The sequence below is a fragment of the Rissa tridactyla genome, chromosome 1 (genome assembly GCF_028500815.1).
Source record: "Rissa tridactyla isolate bRisTri1 chromosome 1, bRisTri1.patW.cur.20221130, whole genome shotgun sequence".
NCBI classification, from domain to species: domain Eukaryota; kingdom Metazoa; phylum Chordata; class Aves; order Charadriiformes; family Laridae; genus Rissa; species Rissa tridactyla.
The window spans coordinates 188,000,890-188,025,699 of NC_071466.1; the positions used below are offsets into that span (position 1 = coordinate 188,000,890).

At 38.0% G+C, this 24,810-nt stretch overlaps 1 protein-coding gene across 7 annotated transcripts in view; it reads right to left on the reverse strand.

Annotated features, from left to right (window-relative positions):
• PNPLA8 (patatin like phospholipase domain containing 8) overlaps positions 1-24,235 on the reverse strand; it is a 40,181-nt gene extending 15,946 nt beyond the window's left edge. For 3 of the 7 annotated variants that reach the window (XM_054194298.1, XM_054194277.1, XM_054194287.1), the window contains exons 1-8: positions 24,036-24,235; positions 21,685-22,898; positions 20,396-20,545; positions 19,016-19,167; positions 17,170-17,264; positions 11,875-12,046; positions 6,944-7,001; positions 4,503-4,697 (exon numbers count right to left, since the gene is read on the reverse strand). In XM_054194298.1, the coding sequence (XP_054050273.1) occupies positions 4,503-4,697; positions 6,944-7,001; positions 11,875-12,046; positions 17,170-17,264; positions 19,016-19,167; positions 20,396-20,545; positions 21,685-22,806 (1,944 nt within the window). In that variant the 5' untranslated portion in view covers positions 22,807-22,898; positions 24,036-24,235. Of the gene's footprint in view, positions 1-4,502; positions 4,698-6,943; positions 7,002-11,874; positions 12,047-17,169; positions 17,265-19,015; positions 19,168-20,395; positions 20,546-21,684; positions 22,899-23,213; positions 23,403-23,620; positions 23,747-24,035 lie in introns of those variants that run through there. The other 4 variants (XM_054194237.1, XM_054194247.1, XM_054194257.1 and 1 more) reach the window with 4 other exon arrangements.
• Between the last annotated feature and the right edge of the window lie 575 nt (positions 24,236-24,810).

Here is a 24,810-nt window from a genome sequence, read left to right on the forward strand (position 1 = left end):
TGTGGCTTTGTTAAACTCACCACCACCTCCCCTCCACACACACAACCCCCGCTGCCCTTTTAATTGATCCTCTGGGACAAATTTAGTTTCTACTGTAAAACCTAGTAAATGAAGTGTACATAATGGTTTTATTAAATCTAAAGTTGCTCTTTTAATTAATTGTCAATTTCCTTAGCATACTGTACTGTCTACTGAAGAGACGGTTATTGAGTACCCCTAATGCTTTTCAAGCTACAGAAAATAAAGAAAAAAAAAAAAAAAGGAGGAATATATACGGGGGGGGGGTGTTCCTCTTCCCCCCCCCCCTTGAAGTATGAAAAAAAATATAAAATCACTGTTGTAACAGGATGAAGGAGAGGTTAAGAGACCCTCAGTGCTTCATAAATAGATTTTAATATAAAAAAGCTGACATACGCAGCAATACAGCTTCTATATTGTAATATCATGACTTGACTCGCACAGTTCCTGGAGAAGCATGTTACAGGGATTAAATCCCTTTGAATGTTAATGTGTTCCTCTTTTGAACCACAAAGAATATTAATCCTCTTCCCCTCATCTACCAACAGCTGCACTGTTTTTTCCTACTTGACAGAGTGGAACCAGATAGCATGGCACGATTGACCTGAATGTAAATATTGCGATTTGGTTTTGAACTGCTTGCTTTTTGTGGAAATTTAACAAACCTGGCATCAGCTTATCTGCAGCACAAATAAGAATAAGTGTTTGGGCACCTAGAAATCTCTTTCTAAACTAATACATCAGAAGAACTGTAAAAATAATTTATTACCTTATTAATAAATTGACACACTTTACAATCCCCTCAAACATTTACAGTGACTAGCACAGGAAGTCAGACTGGAATGTTCCCAGAGAAAGGGCATGCATGTGTGTACACAAATACACATGTATATATAAATATATATATATTAGGGAAAAGTGAGGGTTAAAGGAAATAGATACAGTTCAGTTCAGGCATGATTCCAGCATATACATCTAGAATCATACATAAAATTTTTACGCATTCATCTCAATCCTACTCTGATTCAACTATTTCATATAGTTTGCAAAAGGATTCCAATTTCAAAAGAATATGCAGGCTGACCATAAAAGAAATCCACTAAATTTCCATTATCAAAATGATATTTTTATACATTTGAAGAGTCCTAAGTCAGATTAACTGTCAGAGTGCTTTTCATTCAGATTTAAATGTAGAACTGACTGATAAGCCAATACAAAACCTGGTCTCCATATAGGATCCTTCAGAGTCCCAAACTTGAAAGCCAGGAAACAAATCTCATTATATTTACCATTCTGAATTTTCACAGACATTTTACAATCATTTTCACCTTTTGGCCACCTCTGTTCTTTGAATTATTTAGAAATACCAACACTGCAAAAGCAGATTTAAGTTAATAAGAAACTAGCACGGTTCATATTCAGAGAAGAGATTATGTTGATTAATTAATCTAAGTTCCCACCATATTAAAAAAAAAATATCTTCAAAAGCCCATCATCTTTCTGACTCTGTACTACAATATTGAAGCCTTGGCATAAATTATTATTTACAATTAATAAATGTAAATTATTGTAATTACTGTAAAGCGCTGATGCAATTTACAAAAATCACGGTACTATTGAGAATGTCTAACGATGTTATGCTTCATTTATTTCTGCAGTTCAAAAGCAGCCCAACCTCTTAGGTAGTGTACAGGCTTAAAGTGGTAAGACGGAAAAGAGCAAATATTGCCATATAAGCTAGAAATGTTAGTATCATACATGACCTGGGCAATGAATTTATGACAGTTGCAGTGCCTTTTTAGAATAAAGACGCTTAACAAAAATCTGCTATCTCATATTTATGATATGAGCTATAATTAAGGACTAAGAGTTATTAACATACTTTAAAAGCTGTTTTAAACAGGAATATGACTGCATTTAGGATTCTATTTATTTAAAAAGATATTTATGCATACGTATTCTTTTCAATTCATCTTTCCACTGAGGTACCATTAAACCCAAGAACATAAGGGTAACAGTCTGCTATGTACATGAAGGCTCTTACCCCAGGGTTAAAACAAGGTAATTCAAGGTATCTTGAGTGTGCAGTGGTGGATTTAGAATCCCAGATAGAAATCTGCATGAAGCCAGTTATATGGCATTTGCCATGCAGCACCTCGCTAGCTGGCTGCCCATAAAAAAAACCAAACACATCCTACAGAAAATAGATCATTATGGAAATAGAGGTGTGGTAAGAAAAGCATGAAGAACGTGAAAGATGACAACCTTTAGATCCTAAAAGAATTCAAAAGTATTTAAATATCATGTCTGGGAAGAAGAGAGATTTTTCAGATGATGCGAAAGTTTAAGTCAGAAAATTTAGCATCTAGTTCTACTACAATAAATAGTTTTAGTACTGAAAACATATTTAGTTCTTCATGGCTTGTAAAAGTGAACCACATCCTAAGCCCTTGCTTTCTAGTAATTAAAATACGTCAAATAGAAAAGAATGGGGTGTGTGAAACAGTGTTGGTAAAATAATATGGAAGGGCTTTGTCCAAAGTATCTGGGAAAAGGAAAAAATTAACTAGACTTCATTCTAGCTCTGTGTGTTTGAGAATACTGGATCTAATCTCTATTGACACTAATCATACATTCTCTGGTCTGGTGAATTGGACTTAAAAGTCAATATAGATAAAATGAATATCCACCTTACTGCATTTTACAGAAGTCTGGTAATTCAGAAATGACGTTAAGACAAATAATTGTCTAAGCACTACAAAGAAGTTAAAAATCATCTTGTTTACATAGCTATTCTTCATACAGAAGCACGGACAGACTTTGATGTACTCTCAATTCAAGGAAAGAGGGGGTGGAAAGGTGAGAAGAGGAAGAAAAGTGCTTCACATAGCGTAACACTGATCCATTCAAGCAGTTAAGGAGCAGCTTGGAACAGCTCCAAAGGCTAAAGCAGCTCCCTTTCCAGTTTTGCTTGGCCAGATGGAAGACGACCAGGTTTCAGGATTTCAAGCAGTGCTTAGGCTTGGAATATCTGTTGTGTTATTCCATTTTTATCTTTAAAAAAAATATGCCAAAACTTACTTTCTTATTTCAGGTAGTATGGGATTAAAATGTTTTGGGGATAACAACATACTGGGGAGGCTGGGGGGTGTTGGGGGCGATAAGAGGGGAAAAAAAGACCCTAAACAAAAAGGGGAAACAGAGAAACAGAATAAAATGGAAGAACTCTCAGAATCTCTCTGATGTAGTAGCACCATCTTACCCTCCATGGGAACCCTTCCCCCTGCAATTTATGTAGACCTTCCATATAGCTGAATAGAATTATTCCATCTCCTTATAAATGTTAATTCAAAATATAGAAGTATGCTGGTTTTTTTCAGATAAAATTCTAGCTTCTGTTTATTATCTCTTAATCTAATACATTTTTTACTATTTATACTCCTTACTTATCTGTCAGTCTTCAAACTTCAATATTACTTATGCACATTACAATGCTAATGAGATTACACTGCCTTTTAATGGACACTATGCTGTTACTGCTTTCTAGTAGAGGCTAATGCCCCTGTATGAATTAATATGACAGAAATGTAATAGATGCTTTCTTAAATTTAAGTGATAGAATCCTATGCTGTCTTTGTTGAAGGTCCCTGGTTCAGTCACCCTTTGTAGTCCTTTCTGCCACAGTTCTGCAACAGATCCTTTTAAAAATACATACTAATATTTTTAAATTAATATGTACTGTAAAAAGGATTTTTTTACAACTCAGAAAACTGCAGAATGATAAAGGGGCACCAGAGGACAAGAACACAATTGTTAAAAAACTACTAAAGAAATTAATTTGCCTTGCTCTTTACTAACCAGGGTCCCCACCAGAAGCTATAATACAATAAAATAGCATACACTGCTGAGAAGAGACACTGCTTTATCCTCAAGGGAATTTCTTTTGCAGTTGTCCTCTGAGTTTAATCTTACTGCTGTGGCATCTCTTATTCCTTTTACATGCTCAGAACCAGGGTAGAGCTTAAAAAGCTATCAATGGAAAAAATTAGAACGTAAACTGAAATTATGCTCTAATAAAAGGAACGCTGAAATGCATAACTTGATTTTTTCACTCTTTACAGTATTGTTAAAATTTAAGTCATACCATCTGTTTAGTGAAATAATGCTCAATGAAATACCAGTTGTAAGCAGGAAGTCAGAGGCAATTTACAACTCATATAAGGTTTCCTTCCAGGCAGAGAAGAAAGGAACAGCAGAAGAGCTTAAGTTTGTACTGAGAAGACTTAAGATTTTTAAGCCTATACCCTTTTCCAGTTCTAGAAGGGCTATACAAGCCAAAAATTTCCTTTCTTACCCTTGTCTGCCCTAGACTTCCTTTCTGCTACCAACTCACTTGCTTAGTTCTGATTCAGAAATTCAGACAGCTTTTACACTCGGGTGTTAATATTGGAAAATATTTACTAAAAGCGAAGATTTCAACATACCTGATGAAGATCGTTGCCCAAAACATACTCCTGAAAGTAACCCGGTGCAGCAGATGATGCTCTAATGGCCTGCCACAGTTTGTACTGACAGCCTCCAATATAATGAGACTTAACACCAGGAAAGTGATTGTAGTTTCTGAAAACAAATGCTTTCAGTGGTGTTCCTCTGTTTACAATGGTGCTTACTGCAGCTACCTAGTGAGTTAGGAGGAGCATAAGTAGTTATACAAGATTATGATGATAACAATGATAATAATAATAACCTCCCACAATATGAAATTCAATTTATACATTAAATACATCTCTGTAATCCTACTTGGTACATTATTTACTTTTTTATAATGCCTATCTAAATTTTAAAAAGTGAAAGTAAAAAAACCCAAACCCTAACCCTGCCCCCCAACCAAATTCCCTGAAGAAAAATGCTATTTTTAATCTGAAATTAATTGTTTCCAGTGGCTATTCTGTTTCTACCAATATCTATCCATTGATATTTAAACAAAAAGATGGTGTCATCTATACGATTTTAAAATGTTTTGCCTTCATTCTCAATAGTTTGTTCTCAGAAGTTTGTAACCAGGAATGTGACAATGCCATTAAATACAAACGTTAGAAACATCAACCAAATTCTTTCTCCGAGCAAATGATTACTTAATATTGCAACCTGAGTTAAAGGATTGCAGGAAAAACCTCTCCCAAAGAAAAAAAACCCAAAATAATCAAACATAAATCTTTCAAGGCTTTTTGCAGGGACACTGAATGTCATTAACAGAAAGTCACATATGTATGTAAATCTAAGTGAAAAGCCCAAATGGCATTTCCATAAAAAAAACCATGTAACTGCACAAAAAAAAACCCAACACATTTTACAGATATAATTACACAAGGTGAGAGCACCTATAGTTATGGGTGAGTGTTAGAACGTGCAAGACTTTTTAGTGATGATGCAGCCAGCCTGGCACTGTTCACAACAATACTCTTTAACAGACAAGTGTGTGTTCAATTCTATTTTGTTTACTATTTAACAGAGTAGAGTGTTTTTGGCAAACATTACTCAACAGCACTAACAGCTGATGCTGTGATACCACTGTATACATTTCCATTCTTCAGCTACATAAGTTAAATCATTTAATTCACAATAAGTCCATCCTTATAAAAAAGAAAACAAGAAAACTATAACTTCTGTATGACAATGCAGAAGCAAAACACATACATGATTTGTACTCCATCATTTGATGGAGGAAAACTTTCCTGTTTTTGTCAAAAGGAAAGTTTGGTTTTAAGCACTACCAGAAGCAGCAAGAAAAAAACAACTTTGGAAGATTTAACAGAAAGCTTATCAAACTGATGCTTGAATTTGTTTTTTGGTAATACTTCCACTTCATGAAGAAGCCTAAGTTGTAAAGTGCTGAGCACCTTCTGGAAAAAGCCACCCCTCCATAAATTTAACATTAACAGACCACATAACTGCATGTTTTATTTTAATTTTGCTGTGCCTTGTAAAGAGTGCCACCACTGCCAGCACTACAAAGCAATTACTGGGAATAGCTAGTTTCAACTCTATTTATATTCACATTTTATTACTGAAGAACATGGAAGGAAGCCAAAGATCCCTGTTCAAAGATAACTTTCAAGTCAATGTAGGACAGCTTCGCTCTCAGAAAGCAACATACCACTCCAGCCTTTTCATGTCCTTGTTTTAGACACAGACTAGGAACGCAGTCAGTCAAGCACATGTTTCTATGTTTAGAAAAATGTGAATATCTTCCATTTAACAGTAAAGCATTGAATATAGTGCTATGACACCAAAATACCTGTTAATTACAGATTGTTCTGAAATATGTGCTATTATATTTCTCTTCTTTCTTCACACCCTATCCTTCACCAAAAATAAAATACCCTTGCTTTCTCATCTTTCAGTTTTGTGCTGCTGATGTATATAACACCCCTCCAATTAATTGGTGCCTTTTAGATCATACAGGAAGAGCAGAGATCTTGGGGCCTGTGAACGTGACTGGAGAAAAGCTGGTAATCCAGACAAACTGAAGAGAAATCCTGTTCTCTCACTACACAATAATACAGATCACAGCTGATGCGACAGGATCTCCAGATACTAGAATTCTCTTACATGAAAAAACAAATTTTGCACAACTTCAACAAGCTGACCTACTACTTCTCTGCTTGTAAGCCTTTTAACATCTCTGAAGCACATTCTAACTTAAAGTATTAAATAAAAATATAAGAAATTGCTGTAGAAATTCAAGTCTCTAATGAATTTTTATCCTTTAAAAACATGGGTTATCTCATATGGAAGCTTAAAGAGCGTATCAATGCTCATGCTGTTTATACAATATTCTTCTAGGGATAGTACTCTTACTCAGAACTCTTAAAAGTACTCGTGGAATATATAATTAGTATTTGCCTTAGAAAACTGTACTTACCTTCGGACATTTGGAATTTCTTGCAGTTTCAATCATAAGATTTGAGCCCATTTTCTCCCTACAAATAAGTGTAAAAAATTGAAAATGCTCCATCAGTTTAACATGAATAAAAGACATACATTTTTATCATCCTTACTTCTGAGAACTTTGCATTTAAAAGAAGCAATGCTTGCTTACATCACTTCACTTTAATAATTGGATTTCTACGGTTGACTTCAATGGACCAATATTTCAAACCTTCAAGGCTGTTGGAAATAAGTCTGCAGAGCGATTGAGGTCTTGATTCAGTTACTCACTTCACCACATACTTAAACATAAATCATCAGGATTACTCAACTACTTTGTGAGAGGAAAACAAAGTACTTTGATTTTTTTGATTCTTAAATGCAGCAATATCCTTATTAAGCCATTTTATAGTAATTAAAATTACTCTCGAATTATTATGAAAACAAAAGCAAAGAAAGACAGACAACAGTCTAGATGATTTAGAAGAAAGCGAAAACATCTACATGTAATTTTCCACAACAATAATTCAATATGCATTTAACATCTATTTTTCAGGTGGAATTTCTTCATATGCATACATTTTTATAGATCTGACAGTGAAATCACATGAATAGTCAGCACTGTAATTTATCATTACATCAGCATTAGGGTCAATATTCTAATTGCTACTAGAAGGCAGCCCTCCTGCATAGTACAGGAGACTAGAGGATATCAGAATACTAGCCAATAATCTCCTATCAGCATCTATTTCAAGTTTGATTTGCTTACAGTAAACGTATAAAACTCTACAGAGCGGATGCTCATCCATAATGATTCCAAACAGGCTTTCATTTAAATCAGCAAGTTTTCTCCCTCCCCTTGGACACAGCCCACACAAACACAGGTGGCACATCTACCTTATTCTGCAAAGATGGTTTTCAGTATTGCCACACTTTTTAAGTAAGGCGATTCCATGTGTTGCTGCTAAGAGATCATCCATCTACAGCTCGCACTACTGTGACAGTAGGTAGTAGCGCTTCCACTGTTAAAAACAACACCTTTATCAACCTAGTCATGTCAGAAGATAAAAGAAGCTTTAAATGCTACAACTGCTGTAGTCCTCAATGTAGACAGTAAACTGTATTTGGAGGCAGGACAATTTACTGTTCCACTAGTGGATATCTCTGCTTGAAGGATGACTGTGTATGCGTTCTTGATAGGGAGGAAGGGGGACAGCTTCTAGTCCTATCATCAAACACTGCTGCTGACACAATTCTTACATCATTCGTGCTGTTTTGTTTTATTTTTCCACTAAATGCATTAATTCCAGTCTCACAGTCATCAACCAGAAGTGGAAGAGTGCCATCTACGCTCACTAATTGATTTCAGGAGGAGACAAAGACACACGAAACCATGAAGTAGGAACATTCAAAAATAAGATGAGATTGACAGAGGTGAGATATGAGAGACATATACTGACGTTATTTGCATCAGTTTCATCTACTTATTCCTAAATATCTGTATGAGATTTTTTTTTCCCCAAACCCTGAATGCAAAGATTAAAAAGCTGCATAAGCAATATCCACTGCTTAATGATAGAAACAGGCAAACTGAATAATTATTTTCTCACATTTTGTTTCTTATGAAGGCTAGGAACTGATGCTTCAGAGTAGGTATAAGAAATCCCTTAAACTACTATGCAACTTTAGACATTAAGGTCTAAAGATAAATGCAAATTTATTTTAGTTTTGTTGCTAGCATTAATACTGTAATTGCCTACTATAGAAAATGTCTTTGTCAAGCCTCACTGTTCAATTATTTTCTTTACTGAGGTCACAACACAATTAATTCCAGTTTATTCACATACTGTGTTAAAAGAGAAAGTCTCCTAATTTTAATTTTATTGAATAGTCCCTTGCTCTTGAAGAAGAGATGAGAACAGTAATTCTCAAGATATCTTACTATGTCAAATTACTGCTTTAACTTGTTTGGTTTTTTTAACGATAGAGAGTCCCAATTCCTTTGTGCAAGTTGTCTTTAGGTCACTGGATACTTTTTACCAATCTTGCAACAAATATTCTCTAAAATGGGGTAACTGAGGCTATAAATAGTATTTTAAATGAATCTGTATTATGGATTAATAGAACAGTATTATATTTTCTGTATTTTCAATCCCAGCCATCACACACTGAATCATCTTGCTTGACCACAAGTATACAGATGTTTCATTAAATTGTCCATGACAACACCCAAATCACTTTTCGTATTAGTTTAAATCCTGTATTTTACATTTTTCCACTCACAGGTTATTACTTCACACATAATTTCATTTACCATCCTATTTTTTCATTTATCTGCTTTGTTATTTCTGTGACCTACGTCCTCTAGACATGACCTACCTAAACAAGTCTCCTTTACAAATGTTGCTCTTCCATTGGCTCAAGTCACTAATATTTCAATAATTATTTCAATAACGCTATGAAGAACATATTGACAACCATATGCTTAAAGAAACATTCTAATGGGCTGCAGCCAGGGTACAATCAAATAGTCTGGAGAAATTTGAAACGCAAAATTGTAACTTTTACCCCCTTATAACAACAAAAGTACCAGGAAAGTACGACTATTTACCAAACATACAAGAGAGCCTTTTATTGCACATTCCATAAAGATACAGAACATCCCACTGATAATGCTGCAGAATCTGTTGAGTATGTCTGCAGTGACTAACTGGAACAGAATGTGTTGCCGGTTGAGTCACTGGAGAGCAGTCTCAATATATACTTCAATTTGCATAGCAAATACTGGTTTGAAGTACTATTATTTGTAATCCCAAACACATGCGCTATCCGTTTTCCTACCAACGGAGAACATGTAACTTTTACCCTACCCCCTACGCAGTGCTTGATTGCTTCTCGAGATTACAAATTCCCAGTATGGGATTTTAGTTTGCTTGTGAAAACCTCTAGCTGCTCACCAAATTTCTCTGTAGCTTCTCAGGACAATACAAAAGAAGAAAATTGTATATGCAAACAACAGGGAAAAAAAAACAACAGAAAACTTCAAACTATAAGCCAACTGCTTCTTACAAATGCAATTCAATATAGCATTACATACATTGATGTAAGGTAAGTATAGTTTTCTGCACAAAGTAACTGATTAAAACCAGTCCTCAAACTGCAATTCAAGGAATGCATAGGAAGAGTTAAAATAAACATGTATATAAGACATAAACTCAATTCCCTAGAGCACTCAGAATAAAAACTTAGTTAACCAAAATCAGTTGTCATTTTCTCAAATGGAATTTATAGTATGCCTCATGAATGCATGCAACATTAGCCTAATGCAACATTAGCTTAATTCTTTTCAGCAAGAATACTTTCTGACAGAAAATAATACCACCAATACTGTGGTAGGCCTAAATGTATATTGCATGCCTGTGTATGGTAAATGGATACCCTCTATTTCAAGCAAGGCTGACAAGTCTACTACCATTTAGACAAAAAAAAGCCACCCAGCACATGTAAGGCTTTTAAATTTAAAACAAAACATGAAGCAGTTTTCCTATGCAATGACTGAAATTTAGACCTGACCTCCTTATTACTATAAAGAGATGCTACATAACCTTTGAATTCCTTTCTTAGTTCTAGAAGCCTGCAGAAATCCCTACTGTTTCAATAAAATGTTGTATAGGCATAGCATCTCCATTCAACATTGCAGAATGAGGTCAAAAACGTTATTTGTTGATCAGCAAATTTAATTTTTAATTTAATCTATGGATAATATAATAATTGCCTGGCTTCTGTCCATTGCACAAGAGTAGAGTGCTTTACCTCCCTCATGTTACATGTAGCTGCAAAGAATAATAGCGTTTTAATTAAAGGCATGTAAAATACTTTCACATGAGGTAATTCTGATTTTCACAAGAATTCTTTTATGTGAGCAGGGGAGGAAAAGAGGGAAGGCAGAGAAAAATCTCTTTTCTAAAAAAAGAGGAACTCCAGATATCTGGGAAGAAAAACTCATGATAATCATTTGATAAACACACTTATTCCTAAAAAAATATGCAAGAGCACAGAGAAGTGCTTGGAAGCCTCTATCTCCACTTCAGCAAAGAAGTGAGATGCTTAGGCAGCACAGGTATTCCCGCTATAATGTACAGAAAAACTGTTTCAATCCCATAAAATACATTAATCCTGTTCCCAAAGGAGCTTGTCATTACTTATCCAAACCAGCTTTTACCATTTTACATTTGCTCTCAGAGAAAGTGTTTCAGTTCTTTTGGCAGCAGTGCCAGCTTACACTATGACATTAGCTTGCTAAAAAGTATAAACAATGGAACTATCAATACAAATACAGATGAATAAAATTAAGTTATAAAGCTTGTAATAAATATTAATAATTTCTTTCAGTGACTTTTCCTAAATAGCCATTAATGCGCATATCTATGAACAAATACCATTCCACTGGCAACTCCGATACAGCAGATATGTTTTAATTGCAATCCTTACAGCTCATTTCCCTGTTCAAAGAAAGAGGCAATGGGCAAAACCCGTCAATACAGCAGCTAAGATTAAAAATTCCTACTACAGCAGATTATTTAATTTCTCACCATGTCGCCTATAAGAAAAAAAGGCACAGCAGGTGGCTAGTAAAATTTGTAGCAGATCTATAATGAGTCAGATGAAGCCGAGCTGGCAAGTATACAGGAATATAATCAGAAATCAGTGCACTAAAGCTTACTTTACTCTCCAGAAACAGAAATCATTACATTAAAGGCTTTCAATGTTTTGGTAATTATGAAAACAGCTATTTCAAAAGAATGAGAGTATATACTAATCCTTTCTACTTGTTTTAAGAATTTGGTTACCAGTGAAACAAAAACAAAACAGAAGGCTCTCAGATATTATAGTAATTATTTTTCAGCTGATCATTTTTTTACTTACTTGAGCATTTTTTCCCAGATATCACTGTCATAAAAGGCGTGGCTCCAACCCATTTTGACTGTTCCAACAATGACATTCTGCTTAAAAACATCTGATCCTAACTTGTGATACAGTTCTTCACAATCATCCAGAGGGATATGGAACAACCCCAACATAAAAGCTAATATAGCTCCTGAAAAAGAAGTATTTTGAAATGTAAAATATAGCCTGGAGTAAGATTATAAAGATAGATTACTGTTTAATGTAGTCCATAGGTTAGCAGGATATCTATCTTGAAAAGGGAAGATCAGCTGACATTTATATCACTAAATTCCTGTTCAAAGATCACGAACCATGTTTTAAAGGACATATACAAGATAGGAAGAGTTTGCTTTCAGACACAGAACTATAAGAAGTTGACAAATAGCATTATTTCATTTTGCAGATTTCATCCCTGCCAACACATATATGGAAGAAAGCAAATTAAATCCACTGCTTTATTTGAAAAGAGGAGTAAGAGAAATCAATGCTACGGTACTAAAAATATATTTGGACCATTACTTGCTATTTGGTAAACTCCGAGTCAGTAAAGAAAAATTCTAGGAAAATTCTGTAAAAAGAAGGGAGTTTTGACTATTTTGGAATACATTTGGTTGCAACCACTTATAATTAGTCATTCATACATACTGCCATCTAGTGTGTGCCTAAAAAAACATGTATGACCTACCCTTCTAGGAACAAAACAACAGTATCCAAAAAAGCATGGTTGCAGAATACCATTAAAAGGCCTGGAAAAATACAATTAATGAATCACTACAATTCTTAGATATGTTAAACTGAAAGAGACACATACAACCTTAAAATCTCATTGTGCAATACTGTGAGGACATGTAATTAAGCATTAGGAGTAATTAGGACACATGATTTTTCCAATTTGGAAATTACTGCAATGGGTTTGAATAAAATTAATTTTAAAAGGAGCAAATTCTTGGAGTAAAACACATGCAGAAACAACTACATAAAAAAAGTTATAGAAGGCTTTAAGGGAAACACGACTTCCAAGCTTCTTTTGCTCTTAGAAACGCCATCACCTTGATAGCCAAGTGTCAGTAGATTCATGGTCTCAATTCTTAAAAACATAGCACACATGCTTAATATAACTTGGGCCCACCTGACACATCAAAGTTTCATCAAGAGAAACTTACTCAACTGCCAAATCACCAAATGCCTGTATTCAACACAGACTAAACATCCAGCAGCAGAGAAACACCATTTTCCTGAATAATGCAAATCCTATGCTACTTTCTTTTCCTCTTAACTCTCTAGCACCAATTCTGGAATATCAAGCATTTTCTATTTTGGTAAGCAGTTTTAAAGCCAAAGTGACAAAATTCATACCAACTACAAACTCATTTTCACTTCACCTCCTGAGAAACAGCACCAAAAACTGCAGCTTGCATCAGTATGCAAGTGGCAGTAGGTAATATCAGGTCAAGGTACACATTAAAGGGCTGCTGGATAGTAATAAGACACTCACAGGAAAGGAAGGTCAAAATCAAAGATATAGTGCAGGCTCTATCACGGTTCAGTGAAAAAGGTTTCTGATGCTTCCATCACATCCTGCTGTCTATCACAGACTCCTACGCTCCAGCCACCATGTCGCCATCTCGACCAGGCCAATACTTCAGGGGGAAAAAATATCTAAGTAAAACCCTGGGAGGCTAAGGAGCATATCTTGAAGAACACAGGAATACAGTTGGCTAATAAGACACATGATAGGCAAGAATATCACCTAAAATATAAAAGTACCTTATTCGGTACTAATAAGACTTCAGCTTAAGTGCTACAGCTGCACCTGAATAACATTTTTCAATAATCATGTAGACCAATTGAAAAAACATAAGACACACACACACAAAAGTTCCCAAAACCCAATCACAGGTCAAGGAAATCAGTCTGTAAGAAAGGCCTGAGTAAAGAGGCTACGACTAAAGCTTTTCAGTGCCCAGAAGGCTGCCACAAAGAGAAAAGAAAGAATCTGTTATCCCTGTTCCTGGGGAGTCAGGAGAAGAGGAAACAAATTTGAACTGCAACAGGAAGGTCCACATTACACATTTGGATTTTTTTTTTTCCCCCCAAACGTAAAGACAGCAGAGCACTAGCAAAAATTTTCTGAAGAGGTCTGACATGATTCGAAATCTTAGAAAATTGTCAATAGTGCAACACAACACAGCTGATCCTTCCCTTGGGAAATGAGATAACCTCCTACAGACGCTTCCAGCTGTGTAATACCATGACACAACTTAATGATGAGTTCTCCTAAAAAAAAAAAACCACACCTTTTTTCCATCAGAAAGGTTTTCAAAATGCATTTCAAAACTGGAAAGACATCATGGACAAAAAAAAAAATCATACAGAGAGATGCCAGCTTTTTTTAAAGAGGCTCCTCATCTGCAAATCACTGAAGACTGGGAGAATACATGAGGGCACTCGCTCTATGCTGTTCTTAACAACTTGGGAGGAATATGCATCTAAATGCAACTAATTATAAGATCAATATAGGAATTTAGGAAAAAAGTGTATTTTTAAAATTCTTGGAGCAGGCCAGCACATTTGAAAATGTGGTAGTACACACTTTGCCTGATCACACACTCTTCAGCAGTTTACTGCTTCCTGTAACTAAATTATATCACTATTGAGATGTATCTTTGATATACTGGGAGACCACACCAGCCGTGAAAAGAACATACAAGCCACACCCACCTGCAGTTAAGTTCTGCTCAATGGGTTAAGTGCTCTGTGCTTCTATAAAAGCATGTGGTACTCTGGAGAACAGTGATAATTACTCTCGCTTAAGAGAATTCCCAGGAGTTCAGTTCATGGGGCAATGGTACTTACTCCTCTCAACTGCCTTGTTTTTATCGCTACAGGTACAAACTCGGTAGAGAATTTACATTAATGTGGTTCCCCATTAAAAAAGTTCAGTGTCCATCAGTGCATTGAATGTACTTGCAGATTTTCTGGCACTTCCATTCCAGATATGCTCAGCAATAGGTAAGTGACCAAATACACAGGGCCCATTACAGCAGCCTTACAGTGATCTTTCTCTGTGACTGCCTGCATTTACACCCTGTAACCACCAGTGAAGTACAGGGAAACTAACTACAAAGATAGTTTCTAAGATGCTGAATTCACAGCAAACATTATTTCTAAACCTCAAAAGTAAACCAGCTAAATAAGAGATGAAAACCACAACAGAAAAAAAGAACTGTAACACACAAGAGGCATCCTTCCTTTCATTTAATACATCACTCTAAACCACAATTCATCCAGCTGCAAGCTTATGCAAATTCTATCGGCATATGTACCATTAACACATTGAAATGGGAAAGCACACTGCTAGCACATGCTGACAGATATGTACAACCTGTCCCAGCCATGTCTTGTCACCTATTATTGCAAGATGGACTACCGCAGACAAATGCTTGACAGTGTAAACAAAGCTTAAAAGAATATGTTAAGTACTTACTAAAAGTATAAAACCCAAAATCTGGTAAAGAATTAAGAATAAAGTTAGTTCTAATCGGATCGAATTAAGAACACCAAGCCTCTCTACCAACGGTAAAACACCTTTATCATGATTGAGGGAGACATTAAGGAAGTGTTTGGTTAGTGAAATTATGTTCTAAAGAAACAACCACTGACTGCTAAATTAATTAACAATGGATTTTTCTTTCAAAGACTATTGAAAATGTAAAGCAGGGAACTATATTGTGCCTACAAACAAAATCTGTCTAGCAGACCTAAACAGTTTCCTCTTCTCTACTATTTTGAGCATACTAAGCAAATCTCTGGAAACACGAACATTGTGACTAGTCATGGTGATCTGCATGTAATGTTATTTCTAAATGAAACTGTATGGAAAATGAGTATGGTGTGAAAAATTGAAGAATTTGGGGTTCTAAAGGAAACAGCTATTGAACTACAGCATGCCTCTTACATTAGCGATCAGCATTATGCTGTTACTGGTCTAGCATCGTTTCCAAAAGAGACGACTGTCTTAAAAGGAAACTTACACTTTAGAGTTTCCTTCTTCCTAGGGAGGAGTAATTTATCATTGAGTCACAGAACAATTAAGGCTGGGAGGTCATCTAGTCCAGCTTCCTGCTCAAGACAGGTTCAATTAGAACAGGTTACTCAGCACTTGTTCAGCTGAGTTTTGAATATCTCCAGGGATGGAGATTCCACAGCGTGTGCAGGCAACTCCTTCCAGTGTCTGACCACCCTTGCAAGGAAAACATGATTCCTTACACCACATTGTAACATCCCATATTCCAACTTGTCTGTCAGCTTTTCCGCTAACATTGTCCATCTTCAGGAAGAGTCTAGCTACATCTTCTCTGCATTTTCCCATTACTTGAAACAGCAATAAGCCCTCCCCTTAGCCTTCCCCTCTTAAGGCTGAATAAACCCAGTTTTTGCACTCTCCTTTTTTTGTCATGAACTTCGTTCCCCCGACCATCTACTTGGCCCTCTGCCAGACTCACCCCGTACGTACAAGAATGTACCCAACAGATTAAGGGTCTACTGAGGAGCCTAAAACTAGACATACAGTAGCCAAACAGAGACCCTTAATCTGTTGGGTGTGTTCTTCCGCATACAAACCAATATGTGGTCAGCTTTCTTTGTTGCAAGGGTACACTGATAATTCGTGTTCAACTTGTTCCAACAGGACCAGGCCTTTTTCTGTAAAGCTGGTTTCTAGCCTGTCAGCCCACCTCAGATAGAGGGCTTGGTACTTGGCTTTACTGAACCTTAGGTGGTTCCTGTCAATCTGCTTCTCCAACCCGCACAGGCCGATCTGAACAAAGAGCATCACTGTACTGACCACTTCCTCTAATTTAGTATCATCCAAGGTCTTGCTAGAGGCACACTCTGTCCCACTGTGCAGGCCATTAGTAAAGACAGGAAACACCTCTGGCCCAGTATTAGTCCCTGAGGGATGTTACCTCAGTTGTCTGTAAAGACCCATAAACATCTAAGATAATTGTATCTGTGCACAAAATTAAGATTTCATATTGGTTGAAAAATGACAATTTAGTTTGAAGTTACAAGCATACCAAGCATCACGCTAAGTTCTTATTCCGAAGAAAAAAGAAAGACTTTAGAAATCACACCTGTACTTTTCTAGCTTACGCACAAAGTCAGAAACTGTCAACTTCTGCAAAAATCTACATTTATTCTCAGATGTTCTTTTACTATATTGACAGCAAGATTCCAAAGTGTTTGGATTTTTTGGATAATTTGGATAATTACCTGTGCTTACACCACAAATGTAGTCAAAAAGTTGATGAACTGGCTTTCCAGTTAGTTCTTCTAGTTTCCGTAGAGTCTGAAGTGCAACTAAACCCCTGAAACACAAAAAAGCGCCCTTCACATACAATGGTAGTTTCATCTTACATAGCTCTAATTAAGCACACCTTTGCTTAATTATAACTCATTACAACTGAGCACCTACAACAGCAAGAATCCTGAATATTTCAGGGAATAAAAGAGCAGCAGAACACAATTAAAATGGAATGATGAATACTAAATATAAATGACATACTCAGGCATACCAAAAAGAGTATTCAACAGTTACAGCCATATTGTTTTGTAGCCATTCTGTTCAGTAGCAAAGGCTCAGGGATAATAATTTTCTGTAGATGCAGACTCAGGAGAGATTTTAGCTGCATCCACACCACACAGCACTTAAAGTTTGGTCTTAACAGGGCTATATAATGCCCCTTGGGACATAGTATTTTTCTGTCTGTGGGTTTTTTGCCTCAATTCAGTGTGTCTGAAATAATAGGAGAGATGCGTTCTAGACCATCAGACTTGGGCTTCTATAGCATGAAACAGAGTACCTGGCATTCAAAGGTGCTGTGCTGGGCTAGAGGTACAGAATTGTGTATGGCAAAAGAAGCACCAAACCAAGTACCATCTTGCCAGCACATTCTGCTGAGAATGGCACCTCCTGCCCGCTGTCCCAGATCTGTCCTGGCTCTTGCTGAAGAGCACTCATCAACCCAGTCCAAAACTATAACCAGCTGAACACCACCAATTAAGCAGTCAGTACTCAGGCTCACTCTCTGGATTTGTTTCATTTAGTGTCACAGCGGTAGATACCGCTTTCTAAAGATAAGGTGTCTTATAATGTCACTCTCCTAGAAATCCAACTGGAAAATTAACACACTTTATTTATACATACAGCACCCTTCTTTCTACTTTGTAAAATCTTTATGGTTTACAATGAACTTTTGGAAACACAAATGTTGAAGTTGTGACATACACTTACTCCTTACCGAAGACAAGCGATTTTGATGCAAGTAAAGAAATACTATGGGGAAACAAAAAGTTCATTAAACTATTTCTGCAATGACTTCAGACTTTCTACTAAGAAAGATTTGTGAATCAGTAAATACTTGCCCAATAAGATTTCTTCAAATATGCCTGGAAACACAGCTTTTAGCAAATACCAGACTTCAAATTTAATGAACATGCTTCAGCTACTACTCTTTACAAATTGTGGTAGGTGCATGAATTCATGCAGAACTAGGGCACATGTAACTAAGGACATGTGGTGCATAAATTAAAAAGAAAAAAACGTTCGCTGCAGAAGAACTATAAATCAACAGCACAGCTAGAATATCCTTCACCACTTGCCTATTCATTCTTTCATAAGAGATCAGTCCTGCTAAGGCAGGTGAGCCTCCAAACAAGAACTTTTTTTTTTTACTAAGTCAACACAATCATAAGAGTATAAACTACTTCTAGCATTTCACATCAATTTTGTATTTCTGAGATTAGACTTCTGAGCAGACTAACTCAAATCACCATTTAATTTACTTCCAAAAGGAGAACAAGCCAATCCAAGCACTTTTAGTGTGTAGCCAACTTTAAACGGGTAAGTAATTTCAGTGTCATAGGGCTATTAATGCATGGAAATTTAAGCACAAATGCATACAAAAATAATACCCACCACTTGGATAGTCAAACGTAACAGAACCGTAAATAATAAATTGCATCTTTGGACACAAACTTATCAAAGAGAAATGGAAATTTTTTTTCCAGTTACAGTATGAAAAGGGCTGCAAGTATATAAAAAAACCAGAGGTTTTACCTTGTTCCTCCTCCATCAATAGTGAGGACTCGAATTCCCCAGCCTTTCACAGGGTCTGTATATCCAATTATAGCTAAAGTCTCTCTAACAGCAGCCTGAAGACTTTCGTCATTTGCCTGTCTCAGTCGCAGTAGGCACGGGATTAATTTTTCCTATTGATAAATACAAAGATATTTCACTCTAACTATATGTTTACAGAAAAAGATTCCATGTTTAAATTTACTAATTTGGCATTTAAGTATAAAAGTAATACATTACTTAAGCTCAGAGGAGAACTTCTCTAAACCTGTATGTACCCATCTCTCTTTCTAAGAAGGGAAAGAAAGGACTCCAATACTATGTTGTACATGCCCCATTGTTAAAAGTAACTACCCATCAGAAGTGAACAATCAAGGTAAAATGTAAATCTTTTGAATAGCTAGGGAAGTTATATTTACCAGCAGTTTAGTTTTACTGACTTTAATGTCACATTGACCAACTCAAGTATGGAGTACACCAAGTATAGTTAAAAGCCCAGATTTTGCTGTGCAAGTATCACATGGCTTCAAAACAGGAAATGCCTTCTAAGTGCACTAATATTAAAACAAAAAAAAAATTAAAATTCTTCCTCACACTAAGTAATTTTTAAATGTCAATTATTATCACAAAAATATAGAGTATTATAATCAAACTGGGAGTAATGAATGTACTCCTTCATAACAAAGTAGTTCGCATCTATTCATGTGGATGCCTGACCTGTACCCTGCCCAGATGATTCACCTGGCTTGCACTCCGTTCCTAAAGATCTCCTTTCCAGCAACTCTACAATCTATGTCACACACCTGCCACATCTTGTGGAAAAAGGCACGGGACTGGCAAATGCTGTGATTTGTCTAGTACTGCTCAAATAGTCTATCACCCACCTCCTGTCCTCTCACTGCAGGAAAGAGAACGAATAGGACTAGATTACATGAACTTATTTGATGGTTATACTCCACTCTTGTCATCTCTCTTCGAAGGAAGCATGCAAACAAGCATAAAAACTGTTGTGCATACGCAGATCAACCGTACCGTACATTCTCGACTGGTCAATTGCGACAGAGGACACACTGTATGACCTTCATCTACCATTAGAATAAGCTACACTCTCTATCCACATGACAATACTGTGTGCTTCTAAATTAAACATTGCAATCTTAAGAGCCTTTAGCTAAACTACTGATAGTTTGCATACGAGTCTGCCTGGACCAGCTAAAAAATAGCTACAGACATTCATATTGTAATCTTTACACATAGAAAATATGAATAGCCCACAAAAGCATAGAAGAAAGTTTTCTGTTATTCTACATCGATTGTGTGCCAGATATTTATTTTTTGCCTAAGCATAAAGACTATTTGCACCTTAATTGCAACTCCTCTGCTCTCTGGAAATTCCAGAAGATGATAGGTCAGTTCTTCAACCCTGCTGATACAGACTCTTCGATTAGAGGATCTTCGTAGGGCTTGAACTAAGGCTCGAGTCCTGTTATCAATACTCACTCTTGCAATAATCTAAAAAAAGATAAAGTCATACAGATAACGTAAAAGTGCTCTAAGAAATGTGTATGATTTGTCAAGACTAATTCCAAACTGTTATTTTAAGATTTCTCAGAAGTAACGGACAGCATGTTGTACTGGAGATCTGCTACAGGCAGCATTGCTTAAACATAAACAGGCAACCTCTTGATTCCTTGTTTACTAGAAAAATAAAGGCGGCTCACAGCAACAATACACCAAACAAACATGTGTCAGCATGTACTCAGACATATTTTCAGGGCAACTGTGAAATCATGGTATTTGGACCATGAAGGAGTGCAAGACTGCTGTAACTACAACAATAAAAAGCAACTAGATCTGTCTATATTTATGTACTCTTTCCCTACATATATATAAACAAAATATATGTATATACTATACACACACATACTATACACTTTATATATACAGTTACATATACATGTACCTATATTGAAAGTATACACATTTTTATATATGTATACAGACATTTATATATTTATAAGTACATATATGTGTATGCAAGTTTAGATATAACTTTACATACAATACCAGTATATATAAATTTATGCGGTTTTTATATCTGTGTATATATATACTTATTTATGTAAGTACATGTGTACGTATACATATAAATGTGTACATACAGATGCACTTATAGGTATGTAAGTACATACGTAGGTATATACTCATTTATTTAAGTATGCATACTTCATTGCAGTCTTTCAGTACTTAAAGGGGGCTTATAAAGAAGATGGGGACAAACTTTTTAGCAGGCCCTGTTGCAATAGGATAAGGGGCAATGATTTTAAACTAAAGTGGGAAGATTTAGACTAGATAGAGGGAAGACATTTTTTAAAATGAAGGTGGTGAAATACTGCCCAGAGAGGTCGTAGATGCCCGATCCCTGGAAACATTTAAGGTCAGCTTGGATGGGGCTCTGAGCAACCCGATCTAGTTGAAGATATCCCTGCTCATTGTAGGCGGGTTGGACTAGATGACCTTTAAAGGTCCCTTCCAAACCAAACTACAGTATGATATTTAAGTTTACATATAGGTATATACACATATATGTGTGTATAGTGTATATATGCACTTGTATAAAATATACATAGAAATAATATATAAACACTTGCCTTTTCTCTCTGAAGAGATAGATGCCTTTCCCTCTCTTCTGCTGTCTTAGCTTCTTTTGCTTTGTCCTCCTCATCTTTTTCAGACACTTCTTGTTCTGGCTGTTTACTCTTTTCTTGTGAAACAACTTTTGTATCAGATCTTAACTTGGGAACCAACCCACCAATGTAACTGTCTACAAAAGCTTGTACGCTGTTACTAGGATATGAAAGAAAGTTTGCAATACTTTTTTTAGTAGAAACTGGAAGAGCAGTATTTGTCTTTACAGCACCCAGAGCCTCCGCTTCAGGAGGTAAAGTAGCTGCTGAATCCACTGTCTTTTCTTCACTCATTACAGTGTCTTCTGATGAATCAAGCTTATTCCTCTCTTCACTTTTAGAGTCTTGTAATAAAGCATTCCTTTTTTTCTCTTGATCCATACCAGAATTATTGTTAAAGTACCAGTTGATGTGATCAGCTACGAAGTTGTAAGTCTGTCCAAAATTTGTAGAAAAGTAGCTTATATGAAAAAGGTGGGTTTTAGTAGATTCTGAATCTTCTGGAATATCTTGATGACTGTCACTTGAGCTTACTAACACAGACTCTGAGTTTTCACTTGCACAAGCAGATTTCTTTGCAGCTGGGCCTCTGTTGCAACCCTCCTGTGTTCTGGCATCTGTGACTTGTTTATCATTTTCTAGATTTGCATTGATGTTATTTGCATCTGCGTTACCTTTATTTGCTTTTCCCAGGCTACCTGAGTGTGACTTTAATCGAGCTATTCGTGAAACCAGTTCACTGTGAGTGCCAGACACTGCCTTTGAAACAGATTCTATAGTATTCTTAATTCGTGACATGCGATTGTTCACTTTTGTAAGTCCTTTGGAAGACGTTAAAAGTTGAGAAACTCTGTAGTATAAAAAGTCATGGCTGTAAATGTATTTGTTATACCAAAATGTTCTGCTTCTGGCCCATTTACACCGAGGCTCACTTGTATGAAATACTCTAGGGTGAATGGCATGATTTATCCTCCAACAGACTTTAGGTCTATACAAACACAGGTATTTGTTTCTTTGCTTCCACCAAAGACTTTTTGGGTTAATCACAAAGAACAAATATGCGTCTAAAGATAAATGAACTGTCATTACTTATAAATAATTACACCTTTCCTATGTTGTTTGTCTCCTTCATTCCAGAAAATACATTTCAATAAATAACTTTCATATCACGATGTTGTCTGAAAAATAAAAAAAACCAACACTGTAAACCCAAAACCAGTAACAAGTTAAACTAAAATCACAGAGCTGTCTAAAGCAGGTGCAGCTTACTTATTGTTTCAATAAAGACAGATAAACATTCAAATTAAACAATCTCATGGGAATATCTACTGCTCAGGACATTTGGTAATATTATCCCAACATTTTAATTTCAACATATTATTCCTTAAAGGCCAGTTTAAGTCCATCTTGAGCAATGCACAACACTTGTTGAAAGCATTTACTGGCATCCATAAAGTTGCTTCATAGTCTTTCCAACAGAGAAAAATATGTACCTCTTTAGCAAATTACGTTGTGCCAACACCAAATTTCAAATGAAACTCTCGTTACATTATCACCCCTTTGTAGAATTCCTCCCAGGGGAAGAAAGGACACCAATTCTTTGAACAAAGCTTCAGCATAAGGTCACGAGTTCAACAACGTGTTTCTATCCTAAGAGCTGAAGGCAGTATATAATCCTTACCCTACAAAGAAAGATGTTTCTGGAGTGGATCAGAGTTTTACACAGTATACTAGAGTTGCGCTGAAACCGCAGAAGCAAATCCATTATTTGCTTAAATGACAAGCCCAGACCTCTCTAGCTCCTGTGACAAGTGCCAGAGGAGGTCAGGCAGGCTGACACCTCCGCAGCCAAAGCAGCAGCGGAGGTGATACCGCCGCGGGCACCACCGTCCTTACTTACAGTTTCCCTCAGCCGCTGCCTGAACCTACGCCGGGCCTGCCCTGCGCCTGCCAGCCCTCCTGAGGGGTCACCGCCGCCGTGCGGCCGTGCCCCAGGCCAGCGATATATAGCGGCGGGGGGGGGGGACTCTCCTGCCGCGGGCGGGGCGCGGGCTCTCCCCCTGCTTTGCGCCATTTCGCAGAAACGATTTCGAGAGCGGCCTCGTACGGGACACCGAGTCCCGTCCCGTCCCTGTGTCGTGCCCCCCCCCCCGGCCCTGCCCGGTGGCGGCGGCGACCCCACGTCACGCGCCCGCGCCCACACCCACCCCTGCGTCACGCACGCGAGCCCCGCGTGCCGGGCACGCGCTCGCCACCGCCCCCCCCGCCCCTCACTCCCGCCTATACGTCCCGCGGCCCAGCCCGGCGGCGGGTACCTGCTGGGCAACGTCTCCCGCCTCCCCCCGCTCCCCAAGCCGCCGCCGAGCGCCAAGCAGGGCCTGCGGCCCCTCAGGAGCACGGCGGGCCGCGGCCCGCGCGGTGCCAGCTCGGCGGAGCGGGCAGGAGGCCGGCGGCGGCGGCGGCGACAACAACAGCAACACCGACAGCGGCCAGGCCGCGCTACTGCGCCTGCGCCGCGCGCCGGAAACAGCTGAGGCACGCGCCGACTCACCGGCCGCCGCGAGCGGGGCGGGGCGGGGCGGGGCGACGCGACGCAAGGCGCCCCGCGCGCCCGTGGGGCGGGGCTAGGTCGCGGCTGTGGCGGCGGCGGCGACGTGCGGAGCGGCACGCGGGGGGCGCGGCCTCGGGCGGGGCTGTCCGGCCGGTGAGGGCGGAGCGGGGCCTGCCCGACGCCCCGGGACCTTGGTGCTGGCCGGCACTTGGTGCTGCCCTCCCCGGAGGCCCTGGGAGCGAGGGGGCGGTGAGGAGGAGGAGGAGCAGGAGGAGCAGGAGGAGCGGGACCACTACCCGCCCTGGCTCCTTTGCGGCCGCTCGGTGCAGGCGGCGCGGGCATGTCCCCCCGCGTTTTTGAGGGGAAAATGTCTTCACCGAAAGGGTAGTCAAGCACTGGAACAGGCTGCCCAGGGAAGTGGTGGAATCGCCATCCCTGGAGGTATTTAGCAGTCGGGTAGGTGTGGTGCTGAGGGACAAGGTTTGTTTAGTGGTGGATTTGGCAGTGTTAACAGTTGGACTCAATGATCTTAGGGGTCT